Genomic DNA, 25204 nt, shown 5'->3' with positions numbered 1-25204 from the left:
GACCTTTGTTTTGCTTGGAATCACCCACAAACGGCCCTCATCTCGCCCGTTCCCCGCGTTCGCTAATGGCTAGTGGCAGTGAGCGAGTGGGTGTAGCGTGGTTTTTGGCCGGTTCCCTTCGTTCGAGCCGTAACGCCCGCCGGAGATCCGGACTAGCACTAGGCTGCCTGCAGGGAGGGAACGGCTAAGGACCGCCGTTCGGTGAGCCGGATGTCGTCGAGCTGGTAAAACTTGCACAGAGTGCTAGTGAGATATAGAGAACATGTGTATGGTCGTATCACCTTTCGAGTTGCGAGTTGCGAGTTTGATGTGATGGATGATCTTCCTTTGAAACGATTGTGTCGTTGGTTGTTGTTGTTAATCGTACCACCCTTTGGCTCAGCCTCGGTCTTCATTTCGCTCCCTCGCCCTCTCTCTCGCTCGCTCGCGCGCCATCGAACGAGGAAATTCAGAATCTCACACAATCCCGTCGGCGCTCAGCTTGTATGGGTTTCAGACGACCCCATCGACATCACACTTGATCGACAACCTCGACCATCTATCTATCTATCCACGGCCACCCCTCGACCATCTCTTCTTAGCCAGACGACATGCCCGCAACTCGATCCCCTTCGTCGACATCCCCGTGCCCGCTCACCACTACCGATTGATAATAACAAGCTGTTAGTCATTCGTCATTACCCCGGCAGCTGATCAGCATCAGCGGACGAAAGCGACCTTTTGAAAGGGGAATTTCGCAAAACGGCACACTTATCCATCACCCCCGTCGCAGACTCGTAGTCGTTCCGGCTTGACAATCACGGCCAGAGGGATTGAATTATCTACACGAAACGATTAGTATACCTGGAGCATACGTCTTGGACGGCTTGTGCCCCGTTGGCTACTGGCAACGATCACTCGAGGGATATACATATCGAACGCGAGGAAACGGCTACAAGATCATAGGATCATAGGCCTTCACTGTTATTATTAGTATCTTCCACGCCTTCCATCGATTTTTGCAACATATCTCCAACTTCAACCAGATTCAAGATCAGACCTGCAATCATAACCGATCAAAGTGACATCCCAATCACAAACGCCTCGATCGAGACGTTTATATGGACATCGAATTCGAAGATGGCCGTCTCCTTCTTGACCCGTCTACAACAGACGATCAATACCGCCCTCTCCCCTGAACCCCAGGTCTCGGCGACAGGACCGGTCCCTGGATCTCCTTCGACACCGACTTCGGCACTTTCGAAATCTGTATGCTCGCAAGAGACGCCTACCAAGTCTGCCCTCGTCAATGCCACTTCCACAACAATCATCGCGGATGGGAACTCTTCCGCTCCTACACCACATCCGACTACTCTTGGCCCTGTTCTCGGGCCGGTCGTCGTCGAGAGAGGAAGAGGGAGGTCCCCGACGACCCCATCGCACCTGGACGCGAGGTTGCCGATAGAGGATCAAGACGTCTTCTCCCCCAGCGACCGGACCATCACCCAGTCTCAACCCCAGATCACAACTTTGACGCATCTTCCACCGGGCTCGGTCGTTGTGGGTCCGTCAAGAGGGACGGATTCGACGCCGAGCACGGCTACTGTCAGGCGATATGAGAGGTCGGTGGAGAGGGGAGAGGGGGAGGAGGAGGTCTTGAGGGACGGAGAGGGGGGAATGAAGAGGAGGAGGAAGAAGAGGGGTGTCAACGAGGTAGGCCATCTCCAGCCTTTTAAAACGAGCTTTCGTGTTCTAGTCGTGCTGATTGACATCTTTGTTTGGATTTTTCCTTTGGTTCTGCTTTCGTGTCCGTTGTCATGGTCATGGATCGACAGACGCTTGTCATCGTCAGGCCACCACCGACGAGCGGACCGAAGAAGTTGATGAATCTGCAGATCCAGCTGGTGCTCGATGTTGATCGGGACAAGAGGAAGTCGAAGAGCAGGGTGAGTGTTCCTCGAGGCACGATATGATCGACTGTTGAGTCTTCTTGGGCTGATCATGTAATCACTTTCTTTTGCGGCATTTAGAGCACCTCGGTCTCATCAACGGCAACGGGGTCCGAATCCATCGCGCTTCCACTAGATCTGCCTTCACCGTCGATCCTGAACAATCCTATCGGAGGTCTTCGTCGACCCGAGATGCCTTCCCGTCTCTCTACCCCGGCGCCTAGCCCGCCATCCACCCCGGGCTTAGGATCGGTCCCTGGAGACAGCCCAACGGGGAGAAAGACGCACATCACCATTGCAGAACCTAGATCCGCGAGTCGACCCGGCTCGATCGTACGGAACGTCAATGGGAATGATCACAAGGAGGTCTTGAGGTCCGCAACATCGGAGCACGAGGGTGTCGGGCAATCCACAACCCCATCCTCATCCGACAGCGAAAAGAGGCAGAAGCGAAGGGATCGGCGATTGTCGAGAGCGTCGTCAGTGGTCTCGCAGGCGTCGGTGACCAGCAACGTCTCGGCAGTCAGCGGGATCTCGGGAGTCAGCGGATTGAGTGAATCGACGAGCGGTGGGAGCGTCAGGACGAACAAGCGAGGGAAGAGGATCGTGCCCATGTACAACCTCAACGTGCACAATGTCATGACGACGAGCGTGACGGATGCGGGGACGGACGAAAAGGTCGCCAAGGTGAGATCCGCTTTGTCGTTGTCGAGTGATATGATAAAGTCGCTAACTTCGTTGTTTCTCAAACAGTTCTTGAAACGCGCTCTAGATATTCACTCGGTCGGATCGCTCGAGCCCGCCGAGATATGGCATCCTTATGCGCTCGACAACCGACTGCCCCACTTGACACCGCATCAGACGAGGAGCGATACGGGGTCTCCTGAACACGAAGACAAGGTCTGGGGGTTCAACTCGACACCAAGCGCAGCGGGACCTTCATCGATCAACAAGCGCGCCAGTCTTGAAGCCCCGGCCGGGCTGATGGCCAGGCTGGAACAAGAGGATCGAACAGCAGCCCCAACCTCCGGCAAGACCAAGCAGTTTTTCGGTAGGCTGTTCAAGAAGAAGGACCCCGCAGCCGAATCAGGGTCGAGGGACGTCGCGACGGGATCCGGGTTGATCAGTCCGGCTAGAACGTCGTTCGTTGCATCGTCAGCAGAGAGGCTGCTCTCGCCACTATCACCGGCTTCCACCCGGGTCTTCCATGGGTCTGAAGCAAGAAACTCGATCATCTCGACGCACTCCGTCGTCCCCAACCAGCAATATGCAAGCCACACATTCGGCTCGTACCCGATGGTCTCGACCGCGCCGGACGCGAGTCTTGGCGAGGGAAGTCTGCATCGACCGATGGGATACACGTTTACCGTCAAGAAATGGGCCGCTGGGAAGGGTGGGCAGGAGACGATGATCGCGCCTCCTTCTTGGGCAGCGAGGTTCGCCAGTACCGACAAGCCCGTCGTTGGTGCGAGTCCAGAGGGTAGCGAGGTCGTCTTCGAATGGTCACGCGGCAAGGGCAAATCGGGACGGCTCAGTCGTACGGATGGGTCTGGGGCGAGATCAACGCCGCATGGGACGATCCCGATGCCTATCAGATCGAGCTCGGTGGCCAGCACCAACTTTGGTGAGACGCTCGAAGTACCCTCTGCCGAGAGCTCGCGGCCTACCAGCATGATCTCGATGTCGGACGATCACCATACATCCCTCCCGTTGGGACCGTTACAAGCCCAGCAGCAGACGGCCAGGAGATCTGTTTTGGAACGAGCTCGATCGGAGGATCGGATGACGACCTCGAGATCCTCTTCGCCGGCGCCGAGCGTTCGCGCCCCGACCCGTTTATCCAACCATGACGACGGGGAAGAATCCGACCCCGAGGATTCAGAGACACCCTGGGTCTGCCGGGTATATATTCCCGGTCGGAGGGAGGACGACACCACGGCGCGCCCGGACGAAAGAAAGTCAAAGAACAGGCGTCGGGACGGATCAGATGGAGAGGGCATCGTAGTAGCCACTCTGTATCCAGCGCCGCATCATCCCCGGGTCATCGCTCAGGTCAAGGTGTCGACAGACTACACGCCTGTACCCACGGGGATTTTCCGGGCTGCATCACGGAGACAGAGCAACACCGATAGCACAACGACGACTTCGATTAAGGGGGACGAGATCATGCTCAGCGAGGAGAACGTCAAGGACGTTGTCGGCGTGACGGCCATGTGGTTGGTCGTTCGGGAAGACTTTGGGGGTCTGGCCAAGAAGAAGAAGGCAGTCGAGGCGAGGCGATAGCTTGTCGAAGCGCGCTTCAGAGCGGGTCGATGTGAAACGAGACGGGATGAAGACGAAACTGTATTCTTATCAGTGTGGACTACACGCGCTATAATAACCCCACGTGATTCACATCCTGCTTAAGATGACAATGCGCATACAGTTTACTTGGATGGTCTCGGCTTGAAGCGATCACAACGCCTTTATGCAACCCCTTGGTGCCCCAACTCCGGCAATATCACTTTTGCATTGCTGCAGGCTGATAATCATCTGACGGCCGGAGCGGCTCCACCATGCTGTGTCGCTCAGTTCCTCGAGGGCTTCTCATCCTCCGCCCTGTACCGCTCACACTAAGCGTCATAACAGTCCCAACCTAACTTGAACATGACATCCTATGGGACGACGAATCAGCCGAGAAGTGGACCGTATACATCTGAGAGACCATGTATCTTACCTCTTGTGTTGCGGAGCCTGTGGCTGAGAAAACAGCCGCCCGATCGGTGGCATACGCCACGAGGTCATTCCATTGCCTCACCGAAGGAACATCTGGATCGACAGCGATGTTCTTGACGATCAAAGTAAGGATCTCGGGAGGAAGATCCAAAATATGCAAACGTCCCCGGAAGGCCTCGTCTTTGAATCCGTTGAGCACGATTCTCATTGCCGGGAGAAGTTGAGCAAACGAGGTTTTCAAGGACTGGAGCAGTTCCCTATTTTCACGAAACCGTTCGTTCCGTAGACCCTCACGCTCGAACTGACAAACCGAGTCCTTCGTTCAGAACCTGCGATTCACATTAGACTGAGGGTTTTACTCACTTCCAAGTATGATTCCTCGTGTAGCTCCGACGTAGGCTCCTGTCTTGGTATCGGCAAACCCATCTCGGCGTAACGAGTCAACGCTTTCATGATGTTCGCGCGGCTGACGTCGTCATATCTTCTGGTCTCCCCGATACGCTGATCGAATATCGGAAGAAAGACTTCCCGGAGGTTACGATTGTAGCGGCAAATGGCAACCTCTAACAAGGCAAAAGATGCTGACGAAAGGAACCCCACCCCGTCGACCCCGTCGTTAAACTCGAGATGGACTCTTCGGAGATGGCGAGATCGTCGAGAGTCCGCCAGGAAATCGCTTAAAGCCGTAATGGTGTCTTCGTACGGTAGTTGGTATGACCACCAGTATAGGCGCGTCAGGTGGTATGTTGCAGGATGGGCAGCACATTTGGGGGCGAGACCCTCCAAAAAATCCCGCAAAGCGTGATGACGAAGGGGGTTATTGAGCACGACCAGACTCTGCAGTTGTGAGCCAGCTATTGCTCGGCCCAACGCCGGCATATGATCTACGCCCTGCAGCGACAAATTTCAGGTCGAAGCTTTTTCATTTCGTCGCGAAAGACTAACTTCTATCCCATTGTTCGAGAGGATAATCTTTCCCAGGGTTGTATCCCCGTCTAGATAGTCCGCGATGGCTGGAAGAGCAGGGTCTCCTATCCAGTTTCCGGCCAATATAATCATCTCGAGGGTAAACCCCTTGTCATCCTTGAACTCGAGGTTTCGTCTCTCTCGGATCGCTTTAAGACCTTTGAACAAGTGTATACATCCGTCCGTGTTCAACCTATTATGCGACAAATCCAGTCGCCAGATCGGGTGTCGATGAGGCTCGATCATTGCGAGGATGTGTGCCGCTATGTGCAAGTTGAATGAGCCGATTCGTTCAGTACAGCATCGTAGACAGGCTCAAGGGATCGTTAGAGACTCGGCCTACATCCTCGCACCCCGTGAAGCCCTTGATCTCTGAAGTCTAGATAGTTCTCTTGAGCCATGGCTGATTTATTCAGATCGGAATTGGCGTGGCAATTTGATAGTCGACTTTGTGCCAGAAGTTTTCGATTGTATCAATAACAATGAAGGTCGGTCGTGACTGCTTGACTGAGACTGAGACTGTCAGCGATTAGTAGTATATCAATAACTATTCATGGCCATCACCAGCGACATCATATGTTCGGTCTCGTCCGATGATTCGTTTGTTGGGGACGGACATGACGTCACTAACAACCTCGAATGAGCGCTGTTGAGGGATTCCTTATCCAACCATCTCTGTTTCATGCATGCGTTTAGATTCTATCTACGACGACAACTCCTGACAAGAGCCAACTATAGTAACTTTGATAACAAGCTCGCAGTTTATAGCTCGTCATGGCTGCCGTAAGACTCTTGACCACCGGCACCGCCAGCGGAACCGTAGAGACCAGCGATGATGGGCTGGGCGATGGCCTGGAACTCGGCGAGCTGATCCTCAAAGTCCTCGGCGGAAGCCTCCTGACCGTTGCTCTCCATCCACTCCTTCTTCTCGGCGATGGCGTCCAAGATGGTCTGCTTGTCGTCGGCGGACAACTTGCCGCCGGCACCCTCAGAGTCCTTGACGGTGCTCTCCATCGAGAAGATGGTGTTCTGCAAGCTGTTGAGGGCTTCGATCTTCCTTCGGATCGCGGCGTCCTCGTCGGCAAACTCTTCGGCCTCTCGAACCATGCGCTCGATCTCGTCGGTGCTCAATCGGCCCTTTTCGCTGCGGGGTGGGGCGAGGTTGCAAGGTCAGTTATTCGCTCGAGCAAGAAGTCAGAGGGTGGCCAGGTGTACAACTCACTTGGTAATGACGATCGACTCGCTCTTGCCGGTTCCCTTGTCGATGGCCGAGACGGTCAGGATACCGTTGGCTAAAACGTTTACAAAACAGGTCAGACTCGCCACGCAAAGCGCTACATCTCGGATTCTCGCGACTCACCGTCAATCTCGAAAGTGACCTCGATCTGGGGCTGACCCCTGGGAGCAGGAGGAATGTTGGTCAAGTCAAACTTGCCGAGCTGGTTGTTGTCCTTGGTCATCGATCGTTCGCCCTCGAACACCTGGATCGAGACGGTAGGCTGGTTGTCGACGGCGGTCGAGAAGATCTGAGACTTCTTGGTAGGCACAACAGTGTTTCGGGGGCTGTAAAGGCGAAGCCACGGGTCAGCCGAGAAGTTCGCGTCTGAGCATTTTTGCAAACGACTCGCGACTTACATCAACTTGGTCATGACACCTCCGGTAGTCTCGATACCCATGGTCAAGGGGCAGACGTCGATCAACAAGATGTCCGAGCTGGCCTCCTCTCCGCTCAAGATACCACCCTGAACGGCGGCACCGTAAGCGACGGCCTCGTCAGGGTTGATACCCTTGGAAGGCTCCTTTCCGTTGAAAAAGTCCTTGAGGAGTTGTTGAACCTTGGGGATACGGGTGGATCCTCCGACCAAGACGATCTAGCGAGGGTCGTGCGTGTTTGTTATTAGCTGGAGCGCCCAGTCGTGCGGGTTTCATTGCATCGCAGACTCACGTCATCGATCTGGTCCTTCTTGACACCGGCGTCCTTCAAAACCTGCTCGACAGGCTTCATGGTCTTCCTGAACAGGTCCATGTTAAGTTCCTCGAACTTGGCCCTGGTGAGGGTCTAAAGACAGCCAGACAAACGCTTGAGTTCCAGATCTCGATCAAACACTAAAAGCATCGCAACGTGACTGACCTCGCTAAAGTCGTTTCCGTTCTCGAAAGCCTCGATCTCGACCTTGACGCTCTGCTGGTTCGAAAGCGTCCTCTTGGCCTTTTCGACCTCTCGCTTGAGTTTACCCATGGCACGCTTGTTGCTAGAGACATCGGTACCGCCCGACTTGCGCTTGTATTCCTTGACAAAGTAGTCGATGACTCGGTTGTCGAAATCTTCTCCTCCCAAGTGGGTGTCACCGGCGGTGGCGAGAACCTCGAAGACGCCCTCTTCGATCGAGAGGAGGGAGACGTCGAAAGTACCACCACCGAGGTCGTAGACGATGATCTGGGATTCGGCCTTGCCGGTTCGGTCGAGACCGTAGGCTGCGAATGGGGCATGCGGGAAGCGGGTCAGCTCGAGGTCGCGGAGCTGTGAATCTCGAAAGACCGCGACACTTACCGATAGCGGCGGCAGTGGGCTCGTTGACGATCCTCAAGACGGTCAACCCAGCGATCGTACCGGCGTCCTTGGTAGCCTGCCTCTGAGCGTCGTTGAAGTCTGCGTCGCGTCAAGTAGATATCTCCTCGTCAGTATTTCGCCATTTCTGGACGCGATATCGGATAACCGTCGAGAGGAGTTCCGACTCACATGCGGGAACAGTGACGACGGCGTGGGTAACCTTGGTACCGAGGTAAGCCTCGGCAGTCTCCTTCATCTTGGTCAAGACCATGGCCGAGATCTCCTCCGGGGTCTGCGCAAATCAACGGGCGTGCGAATAAAGCGAGGAAGGTGGCAATGGTCAGCTCGGATTAATTTGTCGCGAGATTTCAGGGCGGAATTTGATGAAGGTGAAGCTTGACGTACGAATTCCTTGAACTCGTCCCTGTGCTTGACCTTGATGATGGGCTTGCCTTCACGGCTGACAATCTTGAAGGGCCTAGAGTCGTCATCAAATTGTCAAAACCACGTCAGCCAAAAGAACACAAACGTATAGTCTACATCTGTCTGCCGGCCAACACGCACCAGTGCTTGATGTCCTTTTGCACGTCCGAGTCGATAAAGTTCCTTCCGATCAAACGCTTGGCGTCGAATACGGTGTTCTCCGGGTTAGAAGGACCTTGGTTCTTGGCGGCGTCTCCGATCAATCGTTCGTCGTGCGTGAAACCGACCCATGACGGGGTGATACGGTTTCCCTGATCGTTGGCGATGATCTCGACTTTACCTCCACGTTGAACGCTGTCGAGCGGGACGGTGCGGTAGTCGTGGCGGTAGTACGGGCGGTAGAGGGGCATGGGATCGAGACCTAGCAGAGGTCAGCAAAAAGGGTCGCAAGAAGGGAGATGTGGATCATGCGTTTCAGCAAGTGACACGTACGCGACACAAGAATAGGTGGTACCCAGATCGATACCGATGACGGTCCCGAAATCGTTATCCTTTTCGACCTCGGCGTTGGCGCCGACGGGCATGAACGTAAAGACGGCGAGGACGACGAACGCTACGAGGGCGATCGAGGTCATGGCCCGTCTCAGGACGGATGATGATGATGAGGTCTTCATGATCGGGTTTTTTGTCGTGACCAGAAAGAGCGGGTGTGAATCGGCTCTCTTCTCTTTTCGTTAAGTGGTCGTCGAAGGCTGGTCGTCCTTTCCTGATATCTCTCTTGGATGAGATTGTCGAGGATGTCGGAGAGGGTGCTGGGGGAGGCAGGTGGCGAATGGCAATGGTTGGGTATGTGGTGATGGTTTATGAATTCTTGCTCACTCACACAAAGGGGGGAGTCAGTCGGTGCCACGTCGACGACGCTCGAGCGATGAGGTTTCAACATTCCACGCGTCAAATACACGTCGCCCCACCCCTCGCGCCTGCCTCGTCATCACCCTCGCTCCGGAAGCTTCCAGAACGATCGAAGGGTGGTCGAGAACGGTTTCAGCGGTACCAAGTCAAGGAGTGTCGCCGTCAACGTGGAGCAGGTGCCGAGCAGAGGAGATGGCAGCACAGTGGGGAATATCGCTGAACGATCGAGCAGCATCGCTGCAAGCTCGGGGGACCGACTGTATGTACTTCCGCGACGACGATCGAGACGGGCCGACGCTTCGGTGGATTGTTGCGCGCCAAGCCGGAGGTCGTTCGCCTTGTCGTCGTCGAGAGAACTGATCCATGCATAGAGTACAGAGGTGAACTTGACCTCAGGATTTCATGTTGCGTGAATGGAGACCCGTCTATGCGCAGACCGAGGGCGTCAAGGGGAGCGAATCGATAGAGAAGGTGTTTGGTTTGGAGGCGCGCGCGAGCGCGCCGCCCGAACCGGGTTAATTTCCAAGAGATTCTTCTTGGGGATTGTGAGCGGAAAAAGGTCGCGCTCCCCACAAGCCCTCTCTATAGCTCAGTTGGTAGGCGAGGGGCTGTAGATAGTCCCTTTAGACCAAGGATGGGGTTGAAGAAGGGGTTGGCGCGCTTGTGTGGCGTCAGATGCCAACAAAAAGGGACTTGCCAGAGAGAACAAAAAAAGGCAATAAAAGGGCGGCAAACAGGGCAAAAAGTTCTCTCTCCACACTGATTCGAACAATGGACCTAGGGATGACAAGGTTGACTATTACAGTCCCTCGCTCTACCAACTGAGCTATAGAGAGGGCTTGTGGGGAGCGCGACCTTTTTCCGCTCACAATCACCAAGAAGGATCTCTTGGAAACCAACCCGGTTCGGATAGATGGCAGGCGAGGCTCTGATCATTGTGAAACCGCAGGACCAAGTACCTGGTTCAAGTTCGGGAGCAATCCCGGTTGCATACACTCATGTTTGACAGCACACCCGCGCCAAGGCTTGCATCCATCCCTCCTCTGCCAATCGAGTCTCTCTGATACTCACTGGGCCTGTGTGCCCCTTCCAAGGATTTGTATGGTTTTGGAAGGTGCATACCTCTGATAATCTCCTCCCCCAGACGCGGTTGCGATCGATGGCTCCAACCTCGTACGCCCATTGACGCGGAAAGCCGTGACGTTCTCGACCATGCTCCTCGCCGTGCATACGGCGCCCCGGTCGTCGCGATACGGCTCATCAACCTATACCAATGCAGTACAGGGCAGCACTATATGACATTCTGCCCGGAACGGATGAGGATCTCTTGTCGAGTCCCACATCTCAACGCGACCGATACGTTCCTGCGCGTCAGGCGTTGGCCCATCCACACCGCTTACATCGCCCTGCTACCTTGCGATGCCTCGACTCGGTAATAGAGGACAGTCAAGATACTCTAGGAACCAACGTCAGGTCATGAGAAGCCTGGCGCCGCTTCTACACGTCGTCCTTAAATCGCTCGAGGTAGCGTCCACACACCTGCGCGCGATAGGTTTCAGCAGCCGCGCCTCGCCCTACACAGTCGTCCAGAAAGAGAGCTCGACGAACCACGTCAAGTACATCCGCGCCTGCTCAAAGGAAAGTGCTATGCCATATCTAATACCATACCGAGCTGTGCTGTCGAGAATTCTACGGTTGCGCCAGTCGATACATGGTTTCCCGCTCGGTACGACTTGGCTATCCATTGGGGATCTGCAACTCAAGCTGTGCACTTCGTCAAGCTGCTCTGCAGAGCTGAAATCGGTCGATCTTGGGGGTCCGTTTCAGGTTTTCATCAGTAAGAAACCTGTGTTTCATTACTGGTTCGCGATCACATCAAAATCATGGAGGGCGAGACAAGGTGGTGCGATCAACGTACCAGAACGTCTGCATCCAGGATTCCAGACGTCGAGCTCGTTAGTAAAGCAACGAATGAAACGTTGCTCGATGGTGGTACATCTTTTGAAGCACACGGAGAGCATTCCTGATCAGCGACAGAAAAAGCTAGAGATCACGTCTCGATTCACCCTCCTCCCCTAGAGCGCTCTCCCTGACAGGAATCCAGGTTCTCGACACCGGTCTGTGGATCACAGTTTGGTGCGTCACAGTCTATCATGGGGTTTCAACTGCGTCGAGCACAGGGATCCACTGTGCGCGATCTTGTCGCTATTCCCACAGATTTACTACAACAAACATCAGAACCTTCAGTAGCAACTGGATTGCGAATGCTTTTTGGAACAGGTCTGCTCAAGGTGGCCAATGCCTCGCAACAAAGCGAACCCGCTGCGATGAATCTTGCAGGCTCTAGCAGGTAACTCACGACGAGGGCATCCCATCGCGCTATTGGCAATGGCTTGCACTCTCGACCACAGCTCATGAAGACCCCGACAAACACGATGACAAGGGCGTCGTAATGACTGAAAGCTTACAACCATAAAGATCACTCACCCCACCTCAGGAGATTCGAGCAACGCAAGCTCTGGCAATTCCTCTGTGATCAGCAGCGCCGCGGCATAAAATCCGGAACCTTGCCAAAATATATTCCTGGCTTCTTTCAGTCTGACTCTCTTTGTCACAGGCACCAACGTAAACAAATATCGATCAGCACGTATTTCGCCATGAGCGAGACGCAGCCATGATCTTCAGATAGGAAATACATCCGCGATAGCAGTCGGAGCGGGAAACAAACATGGTCGGTCCTGTCGCGCTCACGTTTCCCTTGACGTTGATGTAAAGGTCAAGGCTCTTCTCATTCTGTTCCACTATAGCTCCGAGGTTAACAGTAGGTTATGGCATAACCTCGTACCCGTGGCGCTTTTGCGTCAACGAGAACAAGACGGAGATACGATACAGGCAGCGCTGGACTGAGATAGATGTGATTGAAATCTACCCTGTTACCATCTAGCTTGCTCTTGGCGGGGGATATCTGGGTACTAGACCTTGCTTTAGTCCTGCAATGGATCCGTATCACCTCCTGTACCAAGGCAATCAGACACAGATCCCACAGAAGACTGTAGAGTTTGGGAACAACGGGGGATGAGCAATGGGAGAAAAAGACCACATGACGGACAAGTCAACGTCCCATTCGCCTTCATGATCTGCAGGAGAGCCGCGCTGCTACCATTAGACCTGTCGCTGTCCCGTACAATGAGCACAACGATCTTGCTACCATTTTATAATGAAGAGCGCGATCAGAAGCCAGAAGCAACGGATGATCACGTCTATATCAACACAGAATACCGCCGCCGATTGTCACTTCAACTCAACCCCCGACAGCTCTCACGGGAAGCGCATCCACAGACCTGAACGCTGGGGCCAGATGATTGCATCTGAAATGCCGCAAATAACCCGGGCCTCGTTCACCTGCTTACACAGGTATTTCGCCGCAGATGGCATCACCTCTGTGCTATGTACGCAGGCGATTTAAGCTCAGGTTCTCCTGTTGATACGGCTCGCAAGAGCTCCTGGAACCGTATCCGTCCGATTCCACCCATTCGCCAGGGCCTTCGTCCATGAAGGTCTTGGCCCTCGTTGTAGCGACGGATCAGCAAAAGGAACGTAGGGCATCAGGCCTTCTCTTATACGACCAGAAGAACAATCCTAAATCGAGGATCGAAACATCATTGTCGGACAAGTGGGCCGTAATGACAGATTTGGTCAAACCGTCGCTGCTGATGGACCTCGTGGTCTCCCTTCGACCGGAGTTCGGCAATGTCACGGATCCACGACAGGCAAGGTATGTGATGTGTATTGACCGTTGTACACCCGTGATGTATAGATCATTCGACCACGCCGGCTCCATCCTTCACCGGCTCCTCCGGATGCTCAGTCCTTTCCTCCTTTAGCGACCTGATCTCCTCTTGAGCTATCCGAAGGCCTCCCTCGACCGTACCCAAGATCGCCCCGAAAGCCAAGGTTCTCACGAACAGCGCTAACGGGAATTGGTCTACCAGGATCAGGATGATGTCTCAGCGACAGCTTTTTCCCTCAGACGTTTGTGGTTTGTGTGCACTCACTCAATAGCCCCACCACCGACGCCAACAACGACCCCGCTGCGGCTCCGTCTAACCAGACGAGCTCGTCCGCCTTGCTCGCCTTTGCCAGCCGCATCTCATGGTCCAATACCGCCTCGACGACGCTCTCCCTCGCCTTCCCCTTCCCACTATCCCGAGCCGCGGCCGCAGCTCTTTCCACATTGACCATATTCCGGATCCCTAGTCGCATCTTGCGGACTCCTTCTTCTGCCAGTACGTATAGGGCCGTCGCGGCCCCGAGCTTGAGGGCGTCTTTGGCTCCTTGTCTGCATGCCCCGAAGAGGATGCGGTAATTTCTCGTCTTGGTGTAAAAGTACTATCGCCGTCGAAAGCTGCAAAGTGAGCTTTCATATCGACTTTGATCATGATGGGCCTGTACTCACCCATCCTTGTACCGTCGTCGGCGGTCGATGTGCGTTCTCTGCCAAGAACCGTAACCTCGCCCGACTGCCTCCTCTTGACAGTCCTACGAATGCACCCAGAGCAAAAGCTGCAGGGGGTAGCACAAGTAGGCGTTCGGGTAGATGCAGCGAGATGATCGAATCGTCTTCGTTCGCTTGATAGACTGGTGGTGGTAGTGCCGAACGAGCAGACAAAGAGGATGACGAAGATGGTTGAGCGTTGTCGTTGATACGCAACGGGTTCGAGGAGGGGTCCATCGCAGCCATCGTATCCTGTCCTGTAGTATTATATCGCTCCAGCCAGAACTTAGGGATTCAGTAGTGGTATAGGGTTGATCTTGTATGAATATCATAAGTTGTCGAGGTAAGGTTAGGTCGTTTGCTAATTGCTCGGTCTGAGCCTGGATCTGGAATTTCGCGAGAAGCGCGCTCGAAGCCGAAGGGAAGCTACTTGTAAGGGGGAAGATCAACTACATCTCATAACCTCACCTACATCTTATTCGATTGGTATCAGCAAAGTATCGCCGGCATAGACCACAGAGACTGGAAGAGTAGCTGCATCATGGAACCTGTGCGTGAAATCGTTCTAAGCTCCCGCTCGCATGGTACTGACCTCTCGACAACGATTCGACCGACAGGCCGGACTTGACCTGGACGACCTCGGTAAGAATCTCGCCGCACGAGACCGCTACAGCCGGCTTTCAACAACGCTGACCGCCTCGAAACTACAGCTCAAGATGTCGATTTCTCCATGGGAGAAGGCTTCGAGAGGCAGAGAGCCGAAGCTGCGGCCGTCCTGCAAGAGCTGGATAGGAGGAGGGAGGCTCGGACGATGGCCGTGCCGACGGATACGGAGCAGGTCAAGGCGAGGTTGAGAGAGCTAGGAGAGCCTGCGACACTGTTTGCTGAAGGGGTGAGTCGGTTCTCGAAACGCTAAAGGTGGATTGATTAAGCTCAATCCCGGATTTGACAGCCGGGAGATCGACGAGAGCGTTTAAAGTACGTTCTCGGACAAATTCGACAAGCTAGAGGAGAAGGAGATATGGAGGTGGAGCAGCCAAGCGACGATTCGTCAGACTCGGAAGAGGAGGAGGTGAGTGTTTTGGCGAACTGTTTGGTGTCGCTGAAGAGACCTAACGTATCGCTTGGGGATGCAGAAAGAGGAAGAATTCTACACGCCAGGTTCAGAGGAGCTGCTTCTAGCTCGAAGAAAGATTGCAGACTTTTCGTTGAGGCGGTAGGTCAGGTCATTGTCTGTCGTATCCACTTGCCGATGCTGACCATGTGTGTTTCTCTGCCTATACAGCGCTCGAAAACGTATAGCGAGGCAGAAGGAGGAGGCCAAGTTGCCCCTGAGCAAGGTGATCGATACGAGGAAACAAAGCTACAGCCAGATCAAAGTGAGCCGTCCGCCACCGCTGTTGATTGAGAGATTCGGAGACTGACCAATCTGCTCCCTGTTCACTGACAGAAATTCAGCCAACTCGGTTCTCAGATCGGGGATGACCGACCCGTCTCGCTCGTCCGCTTCTCTCCCAATTCGAAACTCCTCTTGACCGGTTCCTGGACCGGGAACGCAAGGGTATGGGACATACCAAGCTGTAACCTGAAGACCACCTATAGAGGTCATGGAGATAGGGTCGGAGGGGTGGCATGGCATCCCCAGGCGACAATTGGCCAAAGCGAGGACGCTGTCAACTTCGTGACGGGTGCAGCGGACGGGCTGGTCAAGCTGTGGTCGCTAGGAAGGTGAGTCTCTCTGATGTGACAGCCTGTTCGATCGTTGTCTAATGATCAATCTGCGACCCACAGCGAACGGTCCATGGCGACACTGCAAGGACACGAAGCGAGGGTCGGTCGGGTCGCTTTCCACCCGTCGGGAAACTATGTCGGATCGGCATCATACGACGGGACATGGCGTTTGTGGGATGTGGAAAAGCAAAAAGAGCTATTGGTTCAGGAGGGGCACTCGAGAGAGGTTTTCGCGCTCGCTTTCCAGGACGATGGTTCTTTAGCGGCTTCAGGGTGAGTGGGAGCAAATTCTCAATCTGTGAGCAGAGTCATCGCTAACAGACCTGCGGGAATAACATAGAGGCTGGGATGCTATCGGTCGAGTGTGGGACCTGCGAACGGGTCGTACGGCAATGGTACTGGACGGTCACGTGCGAGAGATTCTGGCTCTGGACTTTGCACCAAATGGGTGAGCATTATTGCTGTTTCGCGCAGAGCTTACTTGGCTGATCATGCTCCCTTCGCTCAGCTACCAAATCGCCGCCGGTTCCGGTGACGATTCGATCCGAATATGGGATATCCGTGCGCTCAAGGTCGCATATACCGTCCCGGCTCACAAGTCGTCGGTATCGGACGTGCGATTCTTCCGATCGGCCGACGAGGCTTCTCTGATCAGCGCCGAGGACGTCTCCAACGCTGCCAAACAGGGCGAGATGGACGTGGATGTGAGCGGGGACAACGAGGACAAGCCGAAACCGGAAACCACCATGTCACGTAGCGGTCTCTTCCTGGCGTCATCTGGATTCGATCACACCGTCAAGGTTTGGAGCGCGGATGATTGGCAGTTGTTGACATCGCTCAAGACCGACGAGGGCAAGGTCATGAGCGTCGATGTCTCAGGGGACGGCAAAACGATCGCCTCCGGATCGTATTCGCGCTCGTTCCACTTGTTTATGGATGTAGATTCGTTTTAGGCCGACATCATGGTATAACATTATGCCACGCATTGTGTGCGCAAAAGGTCCAAGATTTCTGGTACTTGTCGCCAGGTTTACAACGTGATTCGAGCGAGATTATACAGCAATGGTCGTGTCGGTCGGTTGCAGAGTTTGTTCGTCACGCATTGACTCGTTGAATAAAGGCCGTCATCTTGCCAGAATCGAGCAGCGCGGCATCGCTGTCGACCGCTCTCGTCAGTTCGTCCAGGAGTTTCTACGTGGGACACGAAGCAATCAGCAAACAAGCTTAGAAACTGCGCAGACGAGACGTCGCTCACCTCGTCCACCTGTTCGACTGGCAACTTGACACACGTCGCGATCACCTTTCGATACTTGGCCGTCTTTTCCGCCGACGTAGCCGCGACGTCCAGCAGTTTTTGATCGAGTAGACCCTCTGTACGGCGTTGCCACGTCCGTATCCGTCGGAGTTGCACGAGTGTCGAACCGCTCGAGCGATCCACTGTGGGGTCGATTGTAGCATCCTGAGCGACCGAATCCGCCTGTCCGGGGTACCACTCGAATGTGGCCTCGAGCGGGAGAACCTTTTCCAGATCGTGCGATTGTTGTTGTATGGCCTCCACCTCTTTGACGAGGTTCTGAGCGGCCGTGATCTTTCTCCGTTCTTCTGCAAGCTCCCGAGTGACGAGCACGACTTGGGCATGGATCTGATCGAGATTGCTCTGCTTCGAACCGATCTCTTGCCGAAAGTCGTTGTTGAGTTGTTGAATCATGTTGGAGAGGCCTGCGAATGGGAAAGGAGATTTCTGTCAGCGACTCTGCGGACGGGGAGACGACATGGGATTCTTCCCGACACCTACGCTTGACAAGATCATTGCCTTTTGTGTAAGGGACTTGGGAAAACACATCGTTTGCAGGTGTTGAACCGAATCCATTGACAATCTCCAGGCCCTGCATCGAGAGACAGATTTCGTGTCAGCCGCACATCACGCAACCGCCATGGCGCAGGCAAACTCACCGGTACTTCTAACCCATAATCGACCGGTCTCAGACCAATCTTGTTGGCTCTCGAGGCGTCGGCCCCAGCGTCCAACAACAACTTGACGAGGTTCTTGTTCCCCACCCTAGCCGCGACGTTGAGCGCCGTATCGCCTTGCAAATCTCTCAGGTTCACCAGCGTCTTCAGTGAGCCTTCTTCCTCATGCTTAGCGATCCATTCGAGCAAGGTCGACATGTAATAATTGGCCGACGTCGCTCGTCCCTTGATCCCAGCGACGAGGGCGACGTGATGCAAGACGGAACGGTGATTGTTATCGATCGTTCTGATCGACGAACCCAGGTGGTGATCCAATAGGGTGGACAGGTTGTTGCGGTCCGCATTGTTGGTAGTGAGGATGGCTCGAATCAAGGGCGTCTCTCCAGCAAAGTTTCCTCTATCCACATCAGCGCCCCTTTTGATCAGTTGGGCTATAATGCTATCCCTAGCCAACGCCGCCGCCCAATGTAACGCCGTATGACCTCGGTCGTCGATCACTTGGTCGATATCGATTGCCATCTCGCCTTCTTTGGCGTCTTCGTCCTCGTCGTCATCCATCACCAACATGTCGCCGGGGTCATCCCCATCACCATCCTCATGACTAGCTGCGGGTTTACGGGGAGACAAGGCGAGCAAGACGTCCAGGTCGACCTCTGTCGTCTCCTTGGCTTCAAAGATGGCCAACAATTTTGTCCGTGCGCGGGCAGACGAGGCAGCGGTCGTCCCGTCCACGTCCGCCGAGGGAGATCCAGCTGCCAAATGCCCCGGTCGATTTGGTCGGTTCGCCAGCTTCATCCCCGATGGAACTGACCCGTCCGCCGACCCGTCCTGCGGCATCTCGAATTCTGTTGATGCGAACCCAGCGGGTTGGTCCTGCTTGGACCGTTTCAAGGGGGGTTGCTGGCTCGCATCCCCTTCGACCATATAAGACCTGCCATATTGATCTACGTAGAGACCGGGCACACTGGGATTGTCGAAAGCCTCTTCCCCCGCTCCCAAGGGTCGTTTCAGTGCGCCTCGCGGAGCAGCGTATGCGGGAGCTCCCACGGGTTGAGCTTGGAGAGGCGCATTGGTAGCGTAATATCCGCCTGTCATTGCAGATGGCTGACCCGGTTGGTTCGTCGGCATGTGGCTCGAATACAACATGCCATCCCCTCGATGAGAAGGGTCATATGCCGGATGGTGACCATGCGGCATTGAGGTCGAACCCGCAGCGTATTGACGTTGCATGGAACTCGATCCGACGTCAAACGAGTTGGATCCTCCTGGTGCATGTCTCGACTGAGGTTCTACCGTCAACAGCCCCGGTGCAGCAGCAGATGAGCCCGGCGCTCCTCCGCCGACGGACTGGTTACCAAGGATCATGTTCATCCCCGTCGCCAAGGACCGACCTTGACCCGGAGCGGGGGCAGGGGAGATGGGTGCGCCTGGGTTGAGGTTCGGATTGTTGGGATAGGGTGCCGGGCTAGGTACAGGTAGGCTGGGTGTCGACAATGGAAGTTGTGCGGCATGAGCCTGAAGTGAGAAGACGGGTTCCAGGAGACCGAGTACGCCAAAGCTGCGAGCGAGGTCTGAAAAAGGTTCGAATAGGGGTCAGTTCGACTTGATCGGTATTTCGATTGACGTCTGTTTGATGCTCACCGACACCGGTTTGATATGGAACCCTGCTCGCGTCAGCCAAACCACATCAGTAACGACGACTGAATGCCACTTTGTATTACAGGCGGACGACTCACCAAGTCCCCTGGTATTTCCCATACCCACCCTGAATCTTCTGATGCACTCCCTTTGAGATCTCCCGGTCGAGGTACTTTGTCCGTGCCGTCTTGTTCACCCCGGCGACTTTGAGGATTTGAGTTGCATTCAACCACCTGAAGCGTCGAATTCGAGGCAGATAATAGATCAGCAAGGTGTCAATAAGGGTTAGCATGCAGTTGAACAGTTTGACAATTGAAAATCGAATGGTGCGAGGCTTACATGTCTGATCTTCGCATCATGACTGCTACGTTCCTGACCATCGCTTCGAACACGGGGATCTAGCAAGCGAACACGGCGAAAGGCTGAGCTGCATCTCCTCCAGGCTCGTTCGGGATCACGTTACAACACAGCCTAGCGGCGATGACTCGAGCCTCGACTTACATCAGAGTAGGCGGTCGCATAGACGGTCGCATGAGTGGCCGTCGTCGGCTCTCCAGCGAATCCTCCGGCACCTGCCGTCGCAGCATGGGTATTGGGATCCATCACGGTCAGGACTATAGCCGAACCTCTCCTTGGGTGACAAAAGGTTCGTGATGCTTGGACAGAGTAGAGTCGAGTTCGAGAGCTCTGTATTGGGTCGAATCAGATCGAATTGCTGATGAGCTTGATGTCCAGGTCCCCTCCAGCTCTCTCACTTCTCCAGCAACGCGTCGACGCGTATCGACGCGTTCAATTGGGAAACGAGAGCGGGCTGCCGTAACGCCCACGGACATAGTCACGATATCAGCGTCCGTCTTGGAGGGTGCGTGAAAGTGGTGCTCGGCTGGGTTCGACTTTTTCGTGGATCGGTCATCGTATGGAATGTCATTAGATTTGGAGTGCTAGTAGGGCTGAGATACGCTGTCTACAAGTATTATAGGTATTTCCGACAATTTCGATGCGACTTTGGTGTTTCGACGACGGATCCGTTATATCGAGCAACGGGTAGCGATCCGATACAAGCTATCGAACCGGTGTAGATACAGGTTACGGAAGTACAAGATATCTTCTAGCGACATGTCATGTATTGGGCCTGATATTTCGCAGAGGGATGGAGCGTAGATAGATATCGAGGCGGCGGTGTACCGCGGTTGCACAAACGTTGGAAATTTCCTGAGCGATGCCTTCAGAGCTCTTCGTCTTCTGGTATGAAGCCTATCCCGGCATGGAACATGTATCCCCACTTGTTTGGAACAGCCTACAACCTCTAGGTGGGATCGCATGAGGTGGTTATTGTAGCTGTTTACTCGAATAAACCCGGTGTCGGATGGAGAAGCCGGATTGGGCGTGCAAGGTTTCGAGCCGGATGAACGCTAATATATCCCACTGTCTTAGCACAAGGGTGAAGCAGGTGATGTATTGTGTGGAATTGCAAGGAAGCTACCAGATCGTCTCTTGCGATGTGAAGACTCTCATTCATGGGTTCGTTCGTTGAGCGTGATTGTTGTTAAGCATAATTGATCATTAATGGCGAGGTTCCGATTCTGAGACTTTGAGGCAAGCATGCAGTCGTTGTCTATGCCCCTGGCTAGACGCACAGGGAGACATTCGAACGAGCATGCCGGGTGATTCTGCTAGTTCAAAGCTGTACAGCAGTTGAAACGAACACAACACGATGCAAGACGTCACCTTGCACCGCCTCCACCTCGAACATCCGGTCATATCTGAAACCCGAAAACCCCCTCGAGCCATATTGCCACGGCTCCCGTTTCCGTCGGGTCATTCCAGTCAGAGATAGGACAACGGGGGGAGCCGGCTGCCGAATGTGGATCTGCGTCCCATTGCTTCCATTGTTCGCTGTGTCCTTCTGGAAGCGTCGGGTTCGTCGACGTGGAAGGGTCAGGAAGTATGATGACGCAAGAGGAAGACCCGTCCGCAGCATCCCGGCCTTGTTCGGCTACAGCGAGTTGACGTCATTTTCAATCTGCCGCCGCTCTAACCGGAGGGGTCAAGGCAGCGAAAGGAGGGGAAGGGTCGCGAGACGTGTTGATCCATTCTCTATCCGCGCTAGTTCGGAAGCAGACCGAGCACCTCGCTCATACATCACAACGAGTATATAACCCCTGTCCCATCACTCGAACAACACTCATTCCCCTTGCCTCTCTCACCCTCTCTCTCTTCTTCAACCAACGCTCTTCGCACCCCCTACCACTCTACCTTAAACCAAACCAACACACAAGAACTTATTCACAATGTCTGACATGGGTCGTCAATCTCTCGGTGACAAGGCTTCCGCCGCGTGAGTCCATTGAGACGCTTAATCTTCGTCAATCCTTTACTTATCGTCGCTGCTTGTTGCATTCCGTTCTTAGCGTCAAGCCCGACTCTGAGAAGTGTAAGCCGTCTCCTATGCTTCCACTATTCATCTGAGAAATAGTCGCTCATCATTACTTTCTACCTTCAGCTTACGTCGAGCAGGCCACCGACTACGTCAAGGGAACCATGGACAGCGTTGCCTGTTAGTCGCTTCCACCTTGTGCCATTGGTCTTGTGCTGATAGTCCCCCTCTCATTTGCCCTCGTCTAGCAACCCTTCAACCCCAGCAAGAGAAGTCGACCGTGAGTTTCGGAGCTTTCTCTATTCCACTCTCGACAGGCTGGCTCATTCCCGCCTGTTTTGCGCGTTTTACAGACCCAGAAGATCGGTGACGCCGTCTCGGGTGACAACACCAACCGAAACGTCGCCTGAGCGGGTCGGTCCTCCTACCTCTACACTCTGAAGATGCCTCTGCTCCGCTGCTCCGTCCGGGGCTCGGTTACGGGGTCGTTCTGAATGATCAAGTTGTACGAAACACAGTAAATGGAAATACATATGAAGCATGATTGATTGAACGTGACGTGTGGCGATGCGGTGTGACTGCTTGACTCCTGTATCTCCTTGTTCCATCCATCCGTCCGTTGCGACATCCGATCCTGCTCTATTGTTCGTCGACGATCGCTATGTGGCAGTCTAATTAATAGCCACGTCGACGAGCTGGATTGATCGTTGCGTTCCGGCTCCGGACTTGCCCGGGCATGACCGAAAGCTTGCGTATGCGCAGTCAGTGCATGGGGGCGCCGTGATTGTGTCCTGTGTGTAGAAGAAGCTGACCTCGATATGAAGAGAAGGTAGGAGAGGCATCGTCTTCAAAAGGGTTCAAACCTGTTTGATCAGGTCTTCGTGATAAACATCTTGCATCGTATACAGTAGCAATCGCAAGGACGGCTCGACGTCCAGGCTACGAGCTATTTCTGATTATAAATATGGATCTACGATTCGTCGTAAGAAATATGTCTCATACATTGTAGGCAGTAACGGGTTCGTGTCATGTCGTAAATGGTCGTTCTGTAGGAAACGAGCATCAATCAGATGATGAACCAGCGCCTGGCACGCTCGCGAGATGCGACTCACATCATTTGAACAGCTGTTTCACCGCCCTCTGCAGGTCGAGTAGGGCGTACTTGGGAGCCAGATCAGCCGGGACGATTTGGTCCGACTGTCCGAGTGAGTCGATCAAGGACGACTTGTAGAGCGACTGGACGATCTCCTTGTAAGCGCCCTCCGACACCGCTTGGGACTGGTCCAGGTCCAGGTCGGAGTATTCGAGATCCCATGTAGGGAATGTGGCTGCCTCGATAGCGATAAACGCTTGCAGGCTGAGGAACGGAGGGCAAGTATCCTTGGACGTCCAGCTCTCGACCTGGTGAGATTGAACCATGGTCGACGCCCATCTGGCGCCTTCGGAGCTTGTAGGATTCTTTGCGACCTTTCCGAGCCGGTAGTACACGTCCCTGGTGCTCCATTCGGCTGCATACCGCTTGTACCTCTCGTGGGACGCCTTGTAAGCCAACCCGAACGGAGGCAACCGGTCATTTTCCTTGTCGGCAGCGACCATGAGCTCGATATGCGTCGCAATATTTGCGATCTGCGAGTGCAACTCGAAACCGCCCAGATCCAGGGGCCAGAGGTACATGGCGTTCGGTACGTCCCGGTTATTGGACGCCTCTCGGTCGGGAAACGCTCGAGCGAGCTCGTCTCGTAACCAGGCCAGGATGTCTTTGCCTCCAGTGACCCGAGCTTGGACCTGCCCGAGAACATCTTGAACGTGCTCGAGATGTTTGACACCATTCGCTCGCAAGGGCAACGCGGTGTTTCTGGCGATAAACGCCTGGTACTTGTTCCAAACGTTGACCTTTCCGAGGAATGACTTGGCCGAGCGCATCTCCTCTTCCGCTTCTACCATACGCGTCTCGAGAAGCGCCTGATCGATCCTCCATTGGCCGTCTGATTGAAGCAGCAAGTAACCCCATCGGAACGGAGTCTGCGGAAGACTAGGCGGGACCTCGCGCTGTTTCCCCGCTGCGCCGACTACGCAACAACCACCCTTGTCCTCGTTCCACTGCAAGTTCGCCATTCGGGCAAACTCGGTCATGACCTCATGAGCGCCAACGACTTGGTCTTTGTCCTGCGACCAGAACCAAAAGTCGTCGTGGTTGCGATGGACGTGCAACTTGGTCTTGGCAGCGATGGCCATGTCCAAAACGACCAACAGGAGTTCGTTCATCAGGGACGAGAACCCCAAGCCGAACGGTGTCCCGGTACGGCTCGTCACGACGCTACCGTCTTCGCACCGCACACGGACTTGTAAGAACGTCTGCAGCCATTTGAGCCACGAGGCCGGAGCACCGAAATACTCGAATACAGCCAGAGGTACCGAGTGGTCCAAGCTCGGCCCAAAGTCCTTGATGTCGAGGTGCACCGCGGTGATATCGGCATCGGGATCGATCGTCTGGAGAAGCCGGATGTCGGTGCAAAGCATTTTAAAGACGTGAGAGTATGCTCGGGCGGTCTTGCCGGACAGCGCAGCCGAATGCCATCCCGCGGCGTCGACGTCGGCTGTGATCTCGCTATCAGTATTCTTGCTCCTATTCACGCCCTTAGTCTTGGTCTTGCGTTCGTCCTGGACGCCATCGCCGTACCCTCCTCCCTCATAACCCCCGCCCATGCCGGTCGAAACGACCTGGAGGATTTCCTCTTCTTGACGATTCAAAAACCTGGCTTTCAATCCGTCACGAGGCAAATCGCTGTCGTAGGTGGTCATGTCTTGTAGGGCCAGCTTGTATTTGAGCACATCCTCTTTTGGGAATTTTTGAACAGCCGCGTCGACAATGGTACTCTTCGGCCATCCTTTGCTCGTGCGCAGTTGCACGAGGTGAAGCTTGAAATGCTCAATCCAGCGGGTCGAGATGACCTCGAGAAAGATGGCAAGATTGACGTCGAGGTCGAGGTGCTGGCGTTCCTTGCCGTTCAGGTGTCTCTGGATCTCGATCCGCACGCCTTCCTCTGGCCAGTCCCACTCGTCCAGGTGTCTAAGCGTCGAGGTGAAAGCGGAAGCCAGTTCGTTCAAAGCCATGGCCTTGGAACTCTCCTCTTTCAGCTGTTCCCGCAGCTCAGCCGTTCTCCAACGGGGGTCTGCTGCCATGGTCTTCATGGCCGCCAACACCTCGTTCGGTTGAACTTTGGCCTTGAGCGTCTTTTCACCAAACTTTTTGGTCCTCTCCTGGATTCTTTCCACATCGTTGAGCATCTCCTCGGAAGCTCCTTGATCTCGCAGGAACCTGTTAAAGTCAGTGGCTCGAATCCCCAGACGGCCATCTGCTTCGGCTTCGGACTGCTCCCCGGCAGGAGGGTTGAAAGGGATCCCCGTCGTCTCTTGCGATTTCGCCCCATCCGTCTCGAGCCATTGTTGCAGAACGTCGCAGAATAGGACTGCTAGGTCAGACTGGGTCGAAGCCT

General features: G+C 54.5%; 8 protein-coding genes and 1 non-coding gene across 9 annotated transcripts; 4 read left to right on the top strand and 5 right to left on the bottom strand.

The window, feature by feature from the left end:
* Positions 1 to 140: 140 nt before the first annotated feature.
* HD553DRAFT_164062 (uncharacterized protein) lies at positions 141 to 957 on the top strand. The gene is made up of 2 exons (XM_046176845.1): positions 141 to 662; positions 773 to 957. Exons 1-2 carry the CDS (start codon positions 313 to 315, stop codon positions 792 to 794), a joined length of 372 nt encoding a protein of 123 aa, XP_046039367.1. The 5' UTR covers positions 141 to 312; the 3' UTR covers positions 795 to 957.
* Positions 958 to 1636: 679 nt separating this feature from the next.
* HD553DRAFT_305826 (uncharacterized protein) lies at positions 1637 to 4364 on the top strand. The gene is made up of 4 exons (XM_046179191.1): positions 1637 to 1692; positions 1815 to 1925; positions 2010 to 2615; positions 2682 to 4364. The coding sequence occupies exons 1-4, from the start codon at positions 1657 to 1659 to the stop codon at positions 4209 to 4211; spliced, it is 2283 nt and encodes a 760-aa protein (XP_046039366.1). The 5' UTR covers positions 1637 to 1656; the 3' UTR covers positions 4212 to 4364.
* HD553DRAFT_305825 (uncharacterized protein) lies at positions 4365 to 6113 on the bottom strand. The gene is made up of 5 exons (XM_046179190.1): positions 5953 to 6113; positions 5589 to 5872; positions 5007 to 5534; positions 4645 to 4944; positions 4365 to 4582 (listed from the first exon to the last, which is right to left on the bottom strand). Exons 1-5 carry the CDS (start codon positions 6008 to 6010, stop codon positions 4541 to 4543), a joined length of 1212 nt encoding a protein of 403 aa, XP_046039365.1. The 5' UTR covers positions 6011 to 6113; the 3' UTR covers positions 4365 to 4540.
* HD553DRAFT_292581 (heat shock protein 70 family) lies at positions 6114 to 9455 on the bottom strand. The gene is made up of 11 exons (XM_046178410.1): positions 9076 to 9455; positions 8725 to 8937; positions 8566 to 8638; positions 8350 to 8452; positions 8161 to 8259; positions 7741 to 8084; positions 7555 to 7668; positions 7245 to 7480; positions 6970 to 7172; positions 6832 to 6901; positions 6114 to 6753 (listed from the first exon to the last, which is right to left on the bottom strand). Exons 1-11 carry the CDS (start codon positions 9255 to 9257, stop codon positions 6372 to 6374), a joined length of 2019 nt encoding a protein of 672 aa, XP_046039364.1. The 5' UTR covers positions 9258 to 9455; the 3' UTR covers positions 6114 to 6371.
* Positions 9456 to 10244: 789 nt separating this feature from the next.
* On the bottom strand, positions 10245 to 10331 carry HD553DRAFT_t14. The gene has a single exon. It is a non-coding gene; the product is annotated as a tRNA-Tyr (tRNA).
* A 2969-nt stretch (positions 10332 to 13300) lies between these two features.
* On the bottom strand, positions 13301 to 14487 carry HD553DRAFT_163788 (uncharacterized protein). Its single transcript, XM_046176843.1, has 3 exons — positions 13952 to 14487; positions 13551 to 13884; positions 13301 to 13480 (listed from the first exon to the last, which is right to left on the bottom strand). The coding sequence occupies exons 1-3, from the start codon at positions 14234 to 14236 to the stop codon at positions 13314 to 13316; spliced, it is 786 nt and encodes a 261-aa protein (XP_046039363.1). The 5' UTR covers positions 14237 to 14487; the 3' UTR covers positions 13301 to 13313.
* Positions 14475 to 16710, top strand: HD553DRAFT_305772 (putative U4/U6 small nuclear ribonucleoprotein Prp4). Its single transcript, XM_046179189.1, has 10 exons — positions 14475 to 14540; positions 14608 to 14632; positions 14701 to 14882; positions 14943 to 15062; positions 15127 to 15206; positions 15276 to 15369; positions 15441 to 15718; positions 15782 to 15994; positions 16062 to 16169; positions 16230 to 16710. Exons 1-10 carry the CDS (start codon positions 14532 to 14534, stop codon positions 16672 to 16674), a joined length of 1554 nt encoding a protein of 517 aa, XP_046039362.1. The 5' UTR covers positions 14475 to 14531; the 3' UTR covers positions 16675 to 16710.
* HD553DRAFT_280908 (uncharacterized protein) lies at positions 16711 to 20018 on the bottom strand. The gene is made up of 8 exons (XM_046178115.1): positions 19832 to 20018; positions 19670 to 19728; positions 19429 to 19563; positions 19334 to 19356; positions 17675 to 19263; positions 17517 to 17607; positions 16977 to 17440; positions 16711 to 16912 (listed from the first exon to the last, which is right to left on the bottom strand). Exons 1-8 carry the CDS (start codon positions 19931 to 19933, stop codon positions 16817 to 16819), a joined length of 2559 nt encoding a protein of 852 aa, XP_046039361.1. The 5' UTR covers positions 19934 to 20018; the 3' UTR covers positions 16711 to 16816.
* Positions 20019 to 21382: 1364 nt separating this feature from the next.
* HD553DRAFT_305767 (heat shock protein 9/12) lies at positions 21383 to 22136 on the top strand. The gene is made up of 5 exons (XM_046179188.1): positions 21383 to 21668; positions 21742 to 21764; positions 21834 to 21887; positions 21956 to 21987; positions 22061 to 22136. The coding sequence occupies exons 1-5, from the start codon at positions 21622 to 21624 to the stop codon at positions 22115 to 22117; spliced, it is 213 nt and encodes a 70-aa protein (XP_046039360.1). The 5' UTR covers positions 21383 to 21621; the 3' UTR covers positions 22118 to 22136.
* Positions 22137 to 25204: the final 3068 nt, after the last annotated feature.

The sequence above is a fragment of the Filobasidium floriforme genome, assembly GCF_021052385.1.
Source record: "Filobasidium floriforme strain CBS 6241 chromosome Unknown HD553scaffold_3, whole genome shotgun sequence".
Lineage (NCBI taxonomy): Eukaryota > Fungi > Basidiomycota > Tremellomycetes > Filobasidiales > Filobasidiaceae > Filobasidium > Filobasidium floriforme.
This window is presented reverse-complemented; position numbering and strand designations above follow the sequence as displayed.